Source organism: Mus musculus, chromosome 12 (assembly GCF_000001635.26).
Source record: "Mus musculus strain C57BL/6J chromosome 12, GRCm38.p6 C57BL/6J".
NCBI lineage: Eukaryota > Metazoa > Chordata > Mammalia > Rodentia > Muridae > Mus > Mus musculus.
This window is the reverse complement of record NC_000078.6, coordinates 86,286,532-86,301,600: the sequence shown is the minus strand read 5'-3', so window position 1 is coordinate 86,301,600 and position 15,069 is coordinate 86,286,532. Positions and strand designations below refer to the sequence as shown.

Genomic DNA, 15,069 nt, shown 5'->3' with positions numbered 1-15,069 from the left:
CTGCATGTCCCTGAACTCATTCTTCAGAGAATCAGCCTCCTGCATAGGTTTCTACCCCACCCTGGCACGGTCACTTCTGCAGAGACTCTCTCCCCAGCTCAGTAGCTCTTTTGGCTCCACTCCCCTTCTAACTCCTTCCTCTATGGACAGGCAGGTGCTCAGACCTTGGGGATTCAGTGAGACGGGCGCCCAAAGCATCAGGAGACAGCAGCCAAGTCCCATATTAAGGCTTTTGTGGGAAGGGAGTTATCCCAGTCAAGGAAGATGGTCCGTGATAACTGAAAGTCAGAATCCCAGCATGCCCTCTGCTGTGGGGGTCCCTTTCACAATTATACATGGCTTCCTGATATATCATGAAATAAGATGTGAGGGTCCTCCAGGATCCCCAGACAACGGGGTGTGGGGGAATCCCTGAGTCCAGGAGAGGAGCTCTTTGTCACCCCCAAGCTCTCCACATCCCCTTACACTCAGAAAACACTCCTTTGTGCTCACACACATTTTGTGGGTTTTTGTGTTTGTTTGTCTTGCCTTGTCTTTTTTTTTTTTTAATGGAAAACAACACACTCCCAGGACCGTGCACACCCCCAAGTCATAGAATTGATATTCCCCCCCGCCCCCCAGCTTGCAGGGACCTTTCCCCTCTCTTCCCTTTATGCCATACTTCTCTAGGTAAGCAGGATCCTGGTTTGCAGTAACCAAGTTCTGTTTGACCTGCTGCACCAGTCGGCTTTCCATCCCTGTAACAAAAGCCTGAGGTGAGCGTTGGCTAAGGAGGACACTTCTCTCTAGTATGAAGGTTCAGAGGTTTTAGCCCATGGTCACTTGGCTCTGTTACATTGCCTCACAGCATGGAGGAAGAGGCCAGCTCTCCTTATGATGAAGGGAAGCAAAGGAGAGGATAGTAGGACCCCAGCCTCTCTCTTCTTTTCCTTTGCTTCTCTGCTACCAGGAGTTAAATAACTTTGTTTTGTCACATGCTGCCACCATCAGTCTAACACAACAGGGTCAACCGACCAGAGTCTAAAACTTAGGAAACTGTGACCCTAAACTACTTATAAGTTCGTTGTCTCTGGCATTTTGTTATAGCAATGGAAAGCTGACAGGAGGTTCCCTCCTCGTAAAGGTCCTACCATATTTCTCCCAATAAATGCCATGGCTGGCAACCAACTCTTTTACACATGGGCCTTCGGGGGGACATTGAAAATCTAAACCATAGGCGAGGTTAGATGACAGAAGACAAGGAGAGTGGAGAGCAATCTAAAGGAAATGAGTAAGAGATAAAAGAAGCTGATTGCCCAAGGCTGAAAACGCAAAGACAAAATAAATGTAAGAAAAGGAATAAAAATGTCAGCTTTTAAAGAAGAAAATGTAAAAGCAAAATACAAGTGAGAAGAAAAAAAAGAAACATTGGGGCCAAATTAAAAAAAATAATAAGTTAAAGCATTGGAGTATCACCGTTTGGGACTTCAAAATATGGAGCCCAATATGTGGAAGGGTGTGGGTGCTCAGCAGAAGATGGAGTCTTGCCTTTGCTACCACTTAAGCTGGCGCTGAATCCAGCACATTGAGTCCGGTGCTCATTAGAACCATGCTGCCTTTTGTCCTGGGCACCTGCTCTAGCCACGGTTAGCTTTGCAGCCTGGGGCAAAGTAGAGCGTCTCCTTCTGAGGCTCCCTGTTTGTATAGTTTGTCTTGACTAGCCGCGGTGTGTCTGGCAAGTGTGTTGGGAGGTGGGGTGAGCGAACATCGCAGATATGTGCTGGGGAAACAGGCTGTTCTTAAAGCCAGCCCAGCTTCAGTGCTTCAAGAAACAAGACAGACCTCTTCTCTGCTGGTCCATCCAGGCGTCGATTCACAACCCCTCGCCTGCATGCAAGGCTTGGGAGAGCCCTGGGCATGTCCCTGGGTAGGACTGTGGGTCTCCTTTCACCTGGACCACCTGTCTTATCTATTATCCTAGGCTCTCTTCCCACTCCTTCTGCCAGAGAGCCCCACTGGGGCCCCGTGCTGCCTACTCCTGTGCACAGAATCCCACCACTTTTCTCTCTCCACACTTGTCCACGGCCTCACTGCTTTTCTGTGGCTCCTGATGCTCTCTGAGGAATGAGGTCAATTCTTGTTATCCCGACTCCTCTCATTCAGTGTCTCACAGACACAGCCTTTTAGACTCAGAGGACATCTCAGATGAGTTCACCTTTTAAGGATCAGCACACGGTCATTTTTGGTAAATATTCCATGGGTACTTAAACAGAATGTCTTAAAACGCTGTTGATGATAGTGTTCTATACCTAAAGTGGGTGAACTTCGCCCCCTCCCCCACTCTGGGCACTGAACCCAAGGCCCCCTGCTTGTTAGGTGGGTGTGCTACACCGAGCTCACACCTGCCCCTTGCGACATAATTGGGTTACTTGGTTCTCTTATTCTATCTCCCATATTTTAAATGTCTGTACAATTCAATACTTACAATTCCATAATTTTTCTTTCCATATTTTGAAACTATAATGTTTGGAACACAAAAAAATCCAACCTATATCTTCTTCTTTCTTATTTAATTTTTATGAGAAATACTTCTGGGTCTGCAATCATGCTTCTCACCTTATATCTAGCTAGCTCATTTTTGCTGCTCTATGCTTAGTTCATCTTTCCCACCCTTTTACGTTAGCAGTTGTTCTTTGCATTTACATTAAAGTGTGCCTCCTGAAAGCAACTGTGTAAGCTCTGAAGATATTTAATTACTCATACATAGTAGGCAGCCACTTTAAGATTACCCCATTGACTCACACACACACATACACACACACACCACAAAAAGCCTTCCCTCTTGTTTGAGGATGACTATTTCGACGTGTAAAATACTCTTATTTAACATCTGTGTTACTTAGAAGCCATGTGTGCTATCTACCCCCTGGTAGCTTCTCCATTTCTTTGGCTCAGCTTTAGACTGTTGAGCTTGCTCTTTGCAGAAACTCTTCTATTTCAGTTTCTCACCATGAGGAAGCTGTCACTTTGCCTAGCATTGGCTCATGGTACTATTATCAAGAAGAATTTAATTTTTTAAAAGATTTATATATCTTGCGTATGAAGTGTTCTTCTCAAATGTATGCTTGTGCAACACATACTTACAGAGGTCAGAAGAGGACATCAGATTCCCCTGGAACTAGAGTTAATGGAACCACCGAGTGGATGCTGGGAACTGAACCCAGGTCCTCGTAAGAATAAGTGCTCTTAACTCTTGAGCCAACTCTCTCTAGTTCAAGAAACTTTTACCTATAAAATCGAATCTAGGAACCTTTATAGCTTCTGGCTTTGTTTCGTACTTAAAAGCCTTCCCACTCTTGATATGTGTGTGTGTGTGTGTGTGTGTGTGTGTGTGTGGCTCAGAAGTTAACATGCTTACTACACAAGCATGAGAACCTTAGTTTCAGACTCAGCACCACGTAAAAATATCCAGTGAGAAGCTGTTTCAGAAAATCAGGTGGATGGCTACCAAAGACCACCACCTGAGTGCTGACCTCTGACCTTCACTGACACGAATACACCTACACAACTGTTTCTACTTTTCAATGGGCCATGTATGTGCAGACTGCCCTGGTGTGAGTGAAGGACGGCTCTGCGCTGTTCATCTTTCCAGATCACCACAGAGTGCCCCTGTGTAAGTTCTGTCTAGCTCTAAACTGTCCTATTTTCCTTTATTTATAAACTATTGCCACGCTGTAACCACTACACACATGTAAACATGAATGTATAGCAAAGCCTCTCTCGTCACCATTTCCTCCTGCCCAGGCTATCACTATTTAATTTTCCATGAGACTTTTAAACAGCTTATGTAAATATTTTTAAAAGCCTACTAGCATGCATCTTGGATATCGTGGCAAGATGTATCCTTACTTTTTGTGTCTGTGCATATGCACGTGGATGCCTACGGGAGCCAGAAGAGGGCACCAGATCCCTTTGAGCGAGTTTACTTGCCTCATGCAGGTGCTGGAAACTGGACCTGGATCTTCTAGAATAGCAAGTGCTCTCATTTAGTGAGCCATCTCTCCAACCCTGGATATCACGCTGAGTTAACAGATTAAGCTTGGGGAAGTGACGTCGTCATGACGCTGCTCATTCCTATGAAAAAACACGAGTGAGGCAATCTTTGCATTTGATCTTCTTTTCACTGGGTCTCGCTCGGTCCCTCACTAGGATTTACATTTTTTTCTGCAAATAAATTGATTCCTAATATTTTTTTTTTGTCTTCTGCTGCTATTGGAATTTATTTTCCCTTAAAGCATGAAATTGGACACCATGTATATAAAGTCGATTGTTTTCTGAAAATTAACTTTGTAAATTATTTTGTCTTTGACTAATCCTCTTGTGCTTCTAAGTAAACAATCCAATCATTTCATCTGGGAATTACAGTTTTATCTCCTCTTCCCTTCTAATTTCTCTGTCTTTAATTTTCTTCTCTTGTCTAATTGTTTTGTCTACGTCCTGTGGAACAATTTTAAATAATAGTGATGATTAGTAGACATCTTTGTCTTGTTCCTGGCTTTAATGAGATTGCTTCTGGTATTCTCAATTAAGCATGACGCTGACTTCGGATTGAGATAAATATATTTTATCATATTAAGGAGACACCCAGCTATTCCTAATATTAAATGATCCTTGTATTCCTGAAATAAGCCTCACTTAGTCATGGTGAATTACTCTTATCTACAGCCATCTGGCTGGTTTCAAATCCTAGCTCCACAGCATTCCACTGGTGTTCAGTAGAACACATTCCCTCCTCAGGATTCCAGCCCCTTGCCTTTTAAAGTGAGGATGGGAGGCACCTGCATTATCACCTGGCTATGTGGAAAGCTGAACATCTCTTCAAATGTTTAAACGCTACTTACACACACACCCCTGAGCAGGCTGTTCACATTTATTCCCCATTCTCCTATGGAATCATTTCCATTTTTAACGCTCCTTATACATTAAGTTTAGCCATAATCAGTGATGTAAATTCCACTGTGCTTCCCAGTTACTATATTTTTGTTTGCTTATGACATAGGTGCATGCAAAAGCTTTAGTTGTTTTCTTTAAAGGAGTCAAAATTTCCAACTGCAGTTGAATTTCCAAAAGCAGTGAGGGAAGGTTTTGTGAAGGAGAGGAGTTTTCCTACTGGCCCAAGGAGGATGAAGAGCATGGAGCAGAGCTGCCCCAGCTGACCACCCACCCAATCGTAACCTGGCAGGTGACCCACATGCCTGGGAAGCTTGCCCACCCCCAGATGACCTCTCTAGCTCATGCTCCTTCCTTTCTTACTGAATCCTTAAATTGTGTGTGTGTGTGTGTGTGTGTGTGTGTTGGGCCAAATCAAACATTCACAGCTCCTAGCAGCCCTGAGATGGGCATTGGGCAAAGTAGAGACGACTAGCCATTGCCTCCTGACTCCTGTTAAGAGATATCTGTCCTGTCATTTCCCCCTAGTAATTGTATAATGCCATATAATTAAATTCCTGGCCAGTGTGGGAATTATCCTTCCATTACGTAGGAGGGACAGGTCTAATTTCCCTTTTTCTGTATAGCCATCTATGACATTCTATCCAGTTGTTCCAGCATCATTCAGTCTTCTAATCCATCTCCACCCACCCACCCACCGCTGTCACCGTGACTAAGCACACCAACTTTACTGTATCCTGAACTTTTTCATGTAGATGAGCCCATTTCTGAATTGTCTGTTCTACTTCTTGCCTATACATGTGCCTGTACCATACTTTCAGAGTTTGATTTCATGTTAATCTGTGCTAAGACAAAGTATCCCTTCCAAATGCTTTTTCAGGGCTTTCTCTGTTCTTCCCTTTATTCTTCCAAATCAATCTTATCACAAACATACCTAGCACCAGAAAAAGGACTGATGGTATCTGGAATGGGGAGGGAGTGGGAGTGAGGGGTGGGCCACCAATCCTTCTACAGAGGACAGTCCCAGATTTTTTTGGGGTGGGAGTGGGGGTTCGAGACAGGTTTTTTCTGTGTAGCCCTGGCTGTCCTGAAACTCACTCTGTAGACCAGGCTGGCCTTGAACTCAGAAATCCTCCCGCCTCTGCTTCCCAAGTGCTGGGATTAAAGGTATGCGCCACCACTGCCTGGCTGACAGTCCCAGATTTTAAATTACAATCAGGTTTGTTTAATGTGGCAGAACTAATCCATCTTTTCATTTTTCCTGATTGGATAATTTTAGTAAATTATTTGGGGGAGGTTTTCAAGTTTCTTGGCTAAGGCTGTTCACAGGATTACCTTGCTCACTTTCGTATCTTGGCTGCATCTACCTCACTTCCTGCTTTAGTTTATGGTTGTAACTGTGAGCCCAGCTTCTACATCACCTCACCTCTGGGACTACTTTGACACCTGCAGGGAAGTTTGCTCTTGCAGAGTTTTGACACTGCTTCTGCTAGTCATCTGGAATTATGACAGACCCAGGTCTGCTGCAAATTTTAGACCACATAAGCAGTCTATATTGGTACAGAAACCTATGTCAGGGACAATTTGTTACACATTTTTTAGCTGAAAAAAAAAAAAACACATTTCTTCTACCAGATCAAGATGGAGAAAGGCAAACTTGCTTCTACTTAGGTCCATGGTTTCGTTAGCACTTCCCCCACACTTGTAGATGTCATGCTTGGCCAGGAGCTGGCTTTGTGAGACACCTCAGCTGAACCCCTCTTCCTTGATTGTCCTGTGCCTGACTTCAGGTGCTTACCTCGCCTTCATGCCAGAAGCTCAAGATCTCTGGGGCTTGGTGAATACTTTTAGGGTGAGGATGGTATTGTCGAATTTGCCTCCCATCTTTTTGTTTGTTTTGTGCATTTAGGAAGATTTTCTTTTTACTCCAGTGGATTACTTATAAAAAAAAAAAAGTCACTCCCACAAGTAGAACAAGTCAGTAGCAGGAAATAAAATTAGCATACAAAATCAGTAGCTTTTATAGAGAGAATTATAGTTAGAAGGTACAATTATACATAGGCATAAGATAGTAAATATGGGATGGACTCTCCCTAAAGTTTGCTTGACAACTGTTTTGCCTTTAATGAAAAGAAAGTCATATTTATTGTGCACATGTGCCACGACGTATCTGTACAGGGCAGAGGACGGACACTTGTGAGTCCCAGGGGCAGAACTCAAATTATCAGGCTTGGTGACAAATGCCCTTCACCTGCTGAACCATCATTCCCTCTAAAACTCCCAGTTGATCGTCATGTGTGTCCAGGATTTAAAAGCCCTGCTTCAATAGACAAGAGAATTCATAGGTAGAGTAGGGGGCATACTTCAGTGAAAGGCAGGTGTCCAGAGTTAAGAAAAAGTGTTTGAAGGGAAGAGCTTATGAGCATATTAAAAATGCAACACCATCTATGACAGCTAGCTCAAGTAATGCACAAATCAAGAGGGGAGAAGGCAACCGACCTGGGCAAGAGAAGGAGTGCGGTTGGGAGACGGGGGGGGGGGGGGAGTGAGATCAGTTGCTGAGAGGCTGGGGTTAACAGGGTTAGGAATGGCTGCTTTGCAGTAACTGCTACCAGGAGGGGCACCAGCAGGGACACTGGGCAGGAGGAGCTGTTACATGACTCTGGGGTGGTGTCATTTTGTTCAGCTGTTGTTCATCGGCCATCGGCAAGAATACGATGTAGTTAAGTTTAAAAAGCTACCCAGGGGCTATTTTGAAATTCTCTGTCTTCTTTCATTCTTCAATTTATAATATTTGAAGATTCAAGGGCCATAAACTACCTTGTAGAAAAAAATTGCATTATTAAAACTTTAGGAGGCTTTTAAAACTGGTTGTTAAAGACAAAGTCTTGCTACAAAGTTCAGGCCAGCCTAGAATGCCCCTGCCTCCACCTTGGCACTGCTGGGGGCATGAGCCATGAGCCACCATCAAGACATTTTTTGACAGCATTTCTCTACATAGCTCTGGCTGTTCTAGAACTCAGCATATAGACCAGGCTGGCCTCGAACTCCTCTGCCTCCCTGATACTGGGATTAAAGATGTGTGCCACCAGGCCCAGCACTACCAAGAGACTTTTGATAGTTATTTAGTAATGCTGACATTTTTGGCAACAGGTACTTTTAATTGGTGTTTAAGATGGGAAAGAAAAGCCGTATCATGTTCTAAACAGGTGTAACAGTTGAGAGCCAAACCAACCACACAGGCAAAAGAATAAAGAACAAGGCTAGACAGTTCCCAGAACTCCTTCACCACATCTGTCTGGAAGGGAAGGCTTGAGTTGTGAGCTTTGACAGTAGTCAGAACCCGCCTTAATTATGATTAATAAATCATAAAGACCAATGTCCATTTCTTTTGAGAGCTTAGAGATGATCATACTCTGAAGTGCTGAAGCCATGCCTCAGACAACAAAGCAGTGTGCTACTCCTGCTGGACTCCAAGGCCTCGCACCCTATCAGCTGTGTGTAAAGCCGCCGTGAGAATGTGTGTGGGCTGTGAAGGACTGAAGTTCTGGGATTACCAAGCTCTATCGATGCCTACCATGTACCTGCGGTGAACAGGAGGTATTAGGTTTTAGTTTTCATTTTTCTGAGCTATATATTGAAGAATATACCTCATTATGTGGGGAAAGATGTGTATGGCATTTCCCTGAAACTATGACTTAAAGAAGAAAGACTGTAGGCTCACAGGTGGCTGTATCTTATATAACGTATATCTTATATTACTGACCACTCCTATCTTCTCTTGTGGCCACTGGGACGGTTTCTTCCATATCACCCTTTCTTGGTATTCATCTTTCAGGTGTCTGGGAGGAAACATATGGGGAACGTGCTGAGTCAGTAGGTAGGTGCAGCTGGTCTGAGGACTGCCCTGAGCTGACCCTTCCCCTTTGCTGGAGACTGTTCTCCACAGCGACCGTCTTCAGCACTGAGCTCGCTGCTAGTCTAAGGACCAGTCTGTGGCTCTGCTAGGAGCACCCCTTTCCTCTCTCTGTCCAAGATGGCTAGGCTCCTTTGTGAAAAAACCTTAGGTCTACTCTCTTCAGCAGTACTGCGTTTCCAGGCACAGGCCCTCCTTTTTCAGAGACCATAACACAGGAGTCACCCCTGGTGACTTGCATGTGTAGTGCCTGTGGTCCCACTCCCTGACTTTGCTTCTCTTGCTGACAGGCCCTAGGGACTTATCCTGATCCATGCTGGCAGCTGTAACTGCTAACTGTAGCAACAGGGGATAAGGAAATACTGACAAGCAAAACTAGCTTTCAGCAAAGGGAGAAGCTGACTAGTGTGAAATGCTTCCCACTACCTCATTGTCTAACTATATCCCCAACAAGACAGCAGCCATGTTTGCTAGAGCCAGCTACTCTGCTCTCAGGTTCCTAAGACACTGAAGGCAGCTTCTGCTGCCGAAGTATATCCCAGGCATTTTTCCCAGGAAGGGAGGGGAAGCACATTGCTCAGAACCACAGTAGTGATGTCAAAATAGAGCAGAGGCCCTAAATGAACCATGCACCCCCAACATCCTTCACTCAGAGCCAAGGAGCCCAATGCACCAACTGTGACCACAGCAGCCTGGCAGCTCCTCCTAATACCTGTAACTCTCAGCTCTGAGTGGCTTCTGTGATGCTAACTCAGATGCAGCAGAACCTCCTGGACCTTGGAAGGAAATTTTAGATAGATGATTAAATAGGTAGATGTAGATAGATAGATGGTAGACAGACAGACAGACAGACATGCTTAGTGATTCTCATCCCCAAATACAAAGCTTAATCTTTTCAGGACTGGTAATTAATTCAATTACTTGTTCTACATTGAGCTTTCCTTAATAACAGACCTCAATCATAAGCACCATGGGTTAAGACACTTTATTTAAGTTGGGTCATTGCTGGGAGAACTGCCTTGTTTAAGAGCCAATGCCATCTGAAATTTTTCATTGCAACTGACTTCTAAAACTCAAGGCCCAACCACATGTCACTCAGAACACTGTATTCTGCCCCTACAAGTGTAGCACCTAGTACACAGCACTGAATCCCTCTTCTCATCAGCTCTGAGCAAAGAGCGACTCAGGCAGGGGATGACACTAATGAAGCTCTTCCTTTAAATGCTGTATCTGAGAACAGTCTCTGACCCGTGAAACCTCCTGGTAAAGCTAAAATCTTGTGAATGGACTTCATGCATAATGTGACTTTTGTCCACTATAGGAAAAAAACCAGTGAAATTCAGAGAAACATCTATATAGTCCATAAGGATATATCAAGACACAGATGTCAGAACCATGGCACTTGGCTTCATTAATTCTGATATGAAATGCATGAGCACAATCAATGGCCATCTTTAAGGGCTGCAGGTGATCTTCAATACTGACAACAAAACTTGATTGCAAAACTGCATCTCTCCTTGAAAGACAGATCTTAATTTTTGACATTATCCACTGTGCCATAAACAATTTTTTAAATGTAAGGTTTAAAATACAAATGAAGCTGGTTAACATAGAAAATAAGCAGGATAAATGGCTTCCTTAAGCATGCATTTACACTGTAAAATGACCATAAATTACAACCCTGTTTTAGAAAGAATTTATGTGCTTAATATTCTATTTTCTTGGTAAATAACTTTATTCCCATTCATTATAGGTAGATGCTGTAGTCTTGGATGATCCCTGTCAGAAGTATCCAGAAATGTGTAGAAATGCATGACAAACAAAGATGATAAACAGTCATGAAAGCGCTTCCTAGGTGTGGGCCTTAGGCTGACTCGGGACACCAATGAGAAAGAACAGATTATATAACCAGGGCAGCCTAGCAGGGACGTCTGTTGTTTCAGTGTGGGCTCACTCATACAATGGAGTAAAGCATGCAACTCTGCCTTCACCTCTGAATATTGGCATGGCTTCAGAGAGATATTTAAAATATAAATAAATATGTATATATAAGCTACTTTAAATCCCAGGTAAAAAGAGGACGACGGACCAGGCAGTATACCACAATGTACCACAGAGGAAAGCTAGGGGATACCTCTGCACCTAACTGTGGAGGTCTCAACAAGCCGTCATCAAGACCAGTGAACCAGTTTGGAAATATTTAAAAAGCATCGTCAGTAGATTTCTCCCTCAACCCAACTCAGGACAGTAGAAATGTGTTCCACTGGCCACTGCAGGAGCAGACGGCACACACACATCCACTTTCACCTTTGAACTATGTAACAGTGCCACAGTCCCTGTCTTCTGTGGATGCAGCTGAGACGCCCATAAGACAGTCAGTTACAGTAAGTCACCTTGTGACCAGAGTGACTCGGGGGGGGGGGGGGGGGGACAGGGTTTGGTGTTACTCTTCTCATCCTGCAATCTCTTTCTGCACCCCCTCTACCATTTTTGTTATGGTCAGCTGATACATTCTCAGCCACCGAGCTTCAGGCTTCCCTTTGCAAACAGACTCACATTCTGGCCCCTGCCCACCTCACTGCTGAAGAGTCACAGAGTGGCCTCCCAAATGAATGTAGCTCTCGGGGGAACACACTGCTTACACTCCCTGGGAGGGATAATGACCCTTCAGGGAGAGGACGCACCGGATCACCTGCTAGCTGTCTTAAGGAGAGGTTTTTCTCTCTGACATGACCAAGGCAGCGAGCATTTAACAACGCTACCATGTGTTTCACAGTCAACACACTCAGCTGATACAAAAAGAGAGAGCTGTGTCAAGCACAGCCCTGAATGGCAGGTGCTCCAGATGACACTTTTGGGAAATGTGGCTCTTCCCCAGCAGCTCCAGGCACTCACTTCCTCCTCACCTTGACAAAGTAGCATCAACTTCGGGCACAACTATATACACAACTGTACTTGCAGCTGAGCGGTCATAAACACACCACATAGAAAGGCATGTCAAAAAGACATCGTTTCTTCCTAAACCATGGCCCCAACTAACCATTACATAACAGATAAGAGCAGGAGTTTCTGCTTACCACTGGTTACCGACCTCTAAAATACTAACAGTGAAATTCCACTTAGGAGATAAAGCCTTAGGCTGGGGTCAGCACATCATCCACTAGTTTGCCGAGCACCTAAACCCCCATCTGCACTGGAGCACACAGACCTCTGGGCCCTATCGGGAGAACACTGAGCAGGAGGCTGAGGTCAGGTACAATGGAGCCGCTGGCGATCCCCTCAGACCATGTGCAGGCAAGGGAAGGCTCCCACGCCATCCTGCTGGTGTCTCTTCTGGGGCCCTAAGCTGAGAACTTGGTTGCTGTCTCTTACTGGTCCTGAGGGGATGGAGACTCGATGGCCAGCCTTACTGCACAGACACAATCCCATCCAGCAACGTGTTTCCAACTGGCTGCAAATTTAGGATTTCATCAGCGACATGAAAAGCTCTACACAGAAGGTACGCAAAAGCTGTTGCTAGATTTTCAGGAACAAAGACACAGCTGCCAAGGAGAGGCAGCTCTAAGGCAGCAGCTGAAGGTGAATGGTGGGCGAGCAACGAAGGAAGGGGACAGCAGAGGGTGCCCCACCCACTTAAGGAAAATTGATATTTTACAAAAAAAGATTCCCCAAATATTTTCTCAAAGAAAGAGCAACTGCTGTGCGTGACGAGGAGTCAGTCCTTGTGGCATTAGGCCCAAGACTGCCAATCAGAACACTAAGACTGTACAATACAAAGTTTCAACACCCATTGGTTCCTGGGCTAGAGCTGCAGCCAGAATTCTTTTCCTGTGGCATTTTGAAAAACGTGGCTGGAGGAAAGGCAGTGGCTTTCTCTGCTGCAGAGGTCCCGTCCAACCACTCGGAGTCAGGAGGCTTCTGAGCTGGGATGGCCGGCTCCAGAACATCTGGGTGCACTGTCACAAAAGAAGGGAGAGGAGTTAGTGTAAGAAGTTAGGATAAGAAGCACTAGAAATAAGTTTCTTGGGGGCTGGAGATGGAGAGATGGCTCAGTGGTTAAGAGCACTGACTGCTCTTCCACAGGTCCTGAGTTCAAATCCCAGCAACCCTATGGTGGCTCACAACCATCTGTAATGAGATCTGATGCCCTCTTCTGGAGTGTTTGAAGACAGCTACAGCATACTCACATATATAAAATGAATAAATGAAGGAGGAGGAGGAAGAAGATGAGGAGGAGGAAGAAGAAGAAGAGGAGGAGGAAGAGGCGGCGGCGGCGGTGGCTAATCTTTATATTTCATGTCCTAATCACCTGTTAATGTTTTCTTCACTTAAAACACTTAGGACAAATTTACAATACAGAAAACCCCAAAACATTTCACCCACGGAGCATACATGTACCAGGCACTGCTCTGCTAAGCACTGGACACTCATGACTCCCTCCCCCACTCTTTCTCTCCCACCCCATGTTGGGTATGTGTGTGTGTGTGTGTGTGTGTGTGTGTGTGTGTGTGTGTGTGTTTCTTTTTTAAAATAACATCGTACGAAGTAGCCCAAGATGGCTTCAAACTCAGTCTTCTTGCCTCAGCCCCTGAGTACTGGGATCACAGCTGTGGCATTCATTACCTGCATGACCTAATTTCTTAATGGAAACTCTTAGAAGTAGGCACTGTCATCTGCATTTTATGGATCAGGAAACTAAACTATGTAGATCAAAAGTAGCAATTCAGCCAGGTGTGGTGGCGCACGCCTTTAATCCCAGCACTCAAATCCCAGAGGCAAAGGCAGGCGGATTTCTGAGTTCGAGGCCAGCCTGGTCTACAGAGTGAGTTTCAGGACAGCCAGGGCTACACAGAGAAACCCTGTCTCATAAAACCAAAATAAATAAATAAAATACAATACAATAAAATAAAAAATAATGATCAAAAGTAGCAATTCACGCTCAAATATTGGGCTGGAAGCCCTATGGTTTTCTTGGCACACTGGACCCCCAATATGATGGAGTTACCAGTAAATACGACAAGAAAATAGAATCAGGCACAGTACTTTAAGGAAGTTTGGTGGGACACTCTGGACTGGGTAACCAGTGCTGATGCAGAGCTGTGCTGTGTGCCCCCTGGACCCAGTCCACTGAACGCCAACGGCACCCCACCATGTGCCGTTACTTTCTTCACCTTTCCAAATGCCCCTGAGTGGATCATGACAGACCACTCTCACTCCCATCGTGTGCCCACTCTGCCAAGAATACAAATATACTGAGATATACTAAAATACAGCACATTTTAGATTTTTTTTTCTTTCCCATCCAGTAATTCTACCCAAGTGGATAGCCTTGGCACATTTCTAACAGCCAGTCACAAAGTCAAATTTAGCTAAATGGCACCCCATGTATGAACACACCATGTTTTGATGCTCATTCACCTGGCCATGGAAATCTGGGCTGTTCTACTCTGACCAGCAGCATAGGAAACTCTGTTTGGGGGCTGGAGAGGGGTTCAGCAGTTCAGAGCACTGGTTACTTTTTCAGAGAACCTGGGTTCAATTCCCAGCCCCCACATGGAGGCTCACAACCTTAAGTAACTCCAGTTTCTGAGTATCCAACATCTTCTGACTTCTGTGAGTTTTGTATATCTATGGTACACAGACATATAAGCAAGCAAAACAGCCATACACACAACATGGTAACATTTTTAAAACATTTTAAACTTTCTGCTTTTGCTCTTTACATGATATAACCAAGAAGCAGAGTTGGCAAATCTCATGACAGTTTTATGAAGACCATCTTGAGAAACTGTATGCTTTTCTACAGGATGTAGGACTTGACATGGCACCAGGAATGCTCAAGGGCTCTTACCGTGTCTCTGTCAAGTCTTGTCTGGATTCTGAAACCACCATCAAATGAGTGTGAATGAGGAATGACCACACCTCCTCAGCTAGAACAGTGTTTTTCCCAACAGTATAAAGTGAGGTACAGTCTAATGGCCATCAAGAACACAGCTGTGGCACAGGCCTCCTTATACAGTGGAATACTCTTGTGGGTGACAGTCAGAAACAAAAGGATCTTGTACAAGAACACATGCATGAATCTCAGAAACAGAACTGGGCGACACTTGTTACTATGAATTCTTTTGTTGAGGTCCAGAAACACTCAAAGGCAGACAGCATATTCTCTAGTGCTATCTTTGAAGATGCACCTGTCTGCTAAAAACCAAGTGATGGTGAAAACA

General features: G+C 44.6%; 1 protein-coding gene across 7 annotated transcripts in view; it reads right to left on the bottom strand.

Moving 5' to 3' along the window:
- Window positions 1-6,943: 6,943 nt before the first annotated feature.
- Window positions 6,944-15,069, bottom strand: part of Gpatch2l (G patch domain containing 2 like) — a 52,863-nt gene continuing 44,737 nt past the window's right edge. For 5 of the 7 annotated variants that reach the window (XM_006516219.3, XM_006516220.4, XM_006516222.3 and 2 more), the window contains one exon: window positions 6,944-12,801. In XM_006516219.3, coding sequence (XP_006516282.1) covers window positions 12,626-12,801 — 176 coding nt within the window. In that variant the 3' untranslated portion in view covers window positions 6,944-12,625. The remainder of the gene's footprint in view (window positions 12,802-15,069) is intronic. The other 2 variants (NM_001324488.1, NM_027405.3) reach the window with 2 other exon arrangements.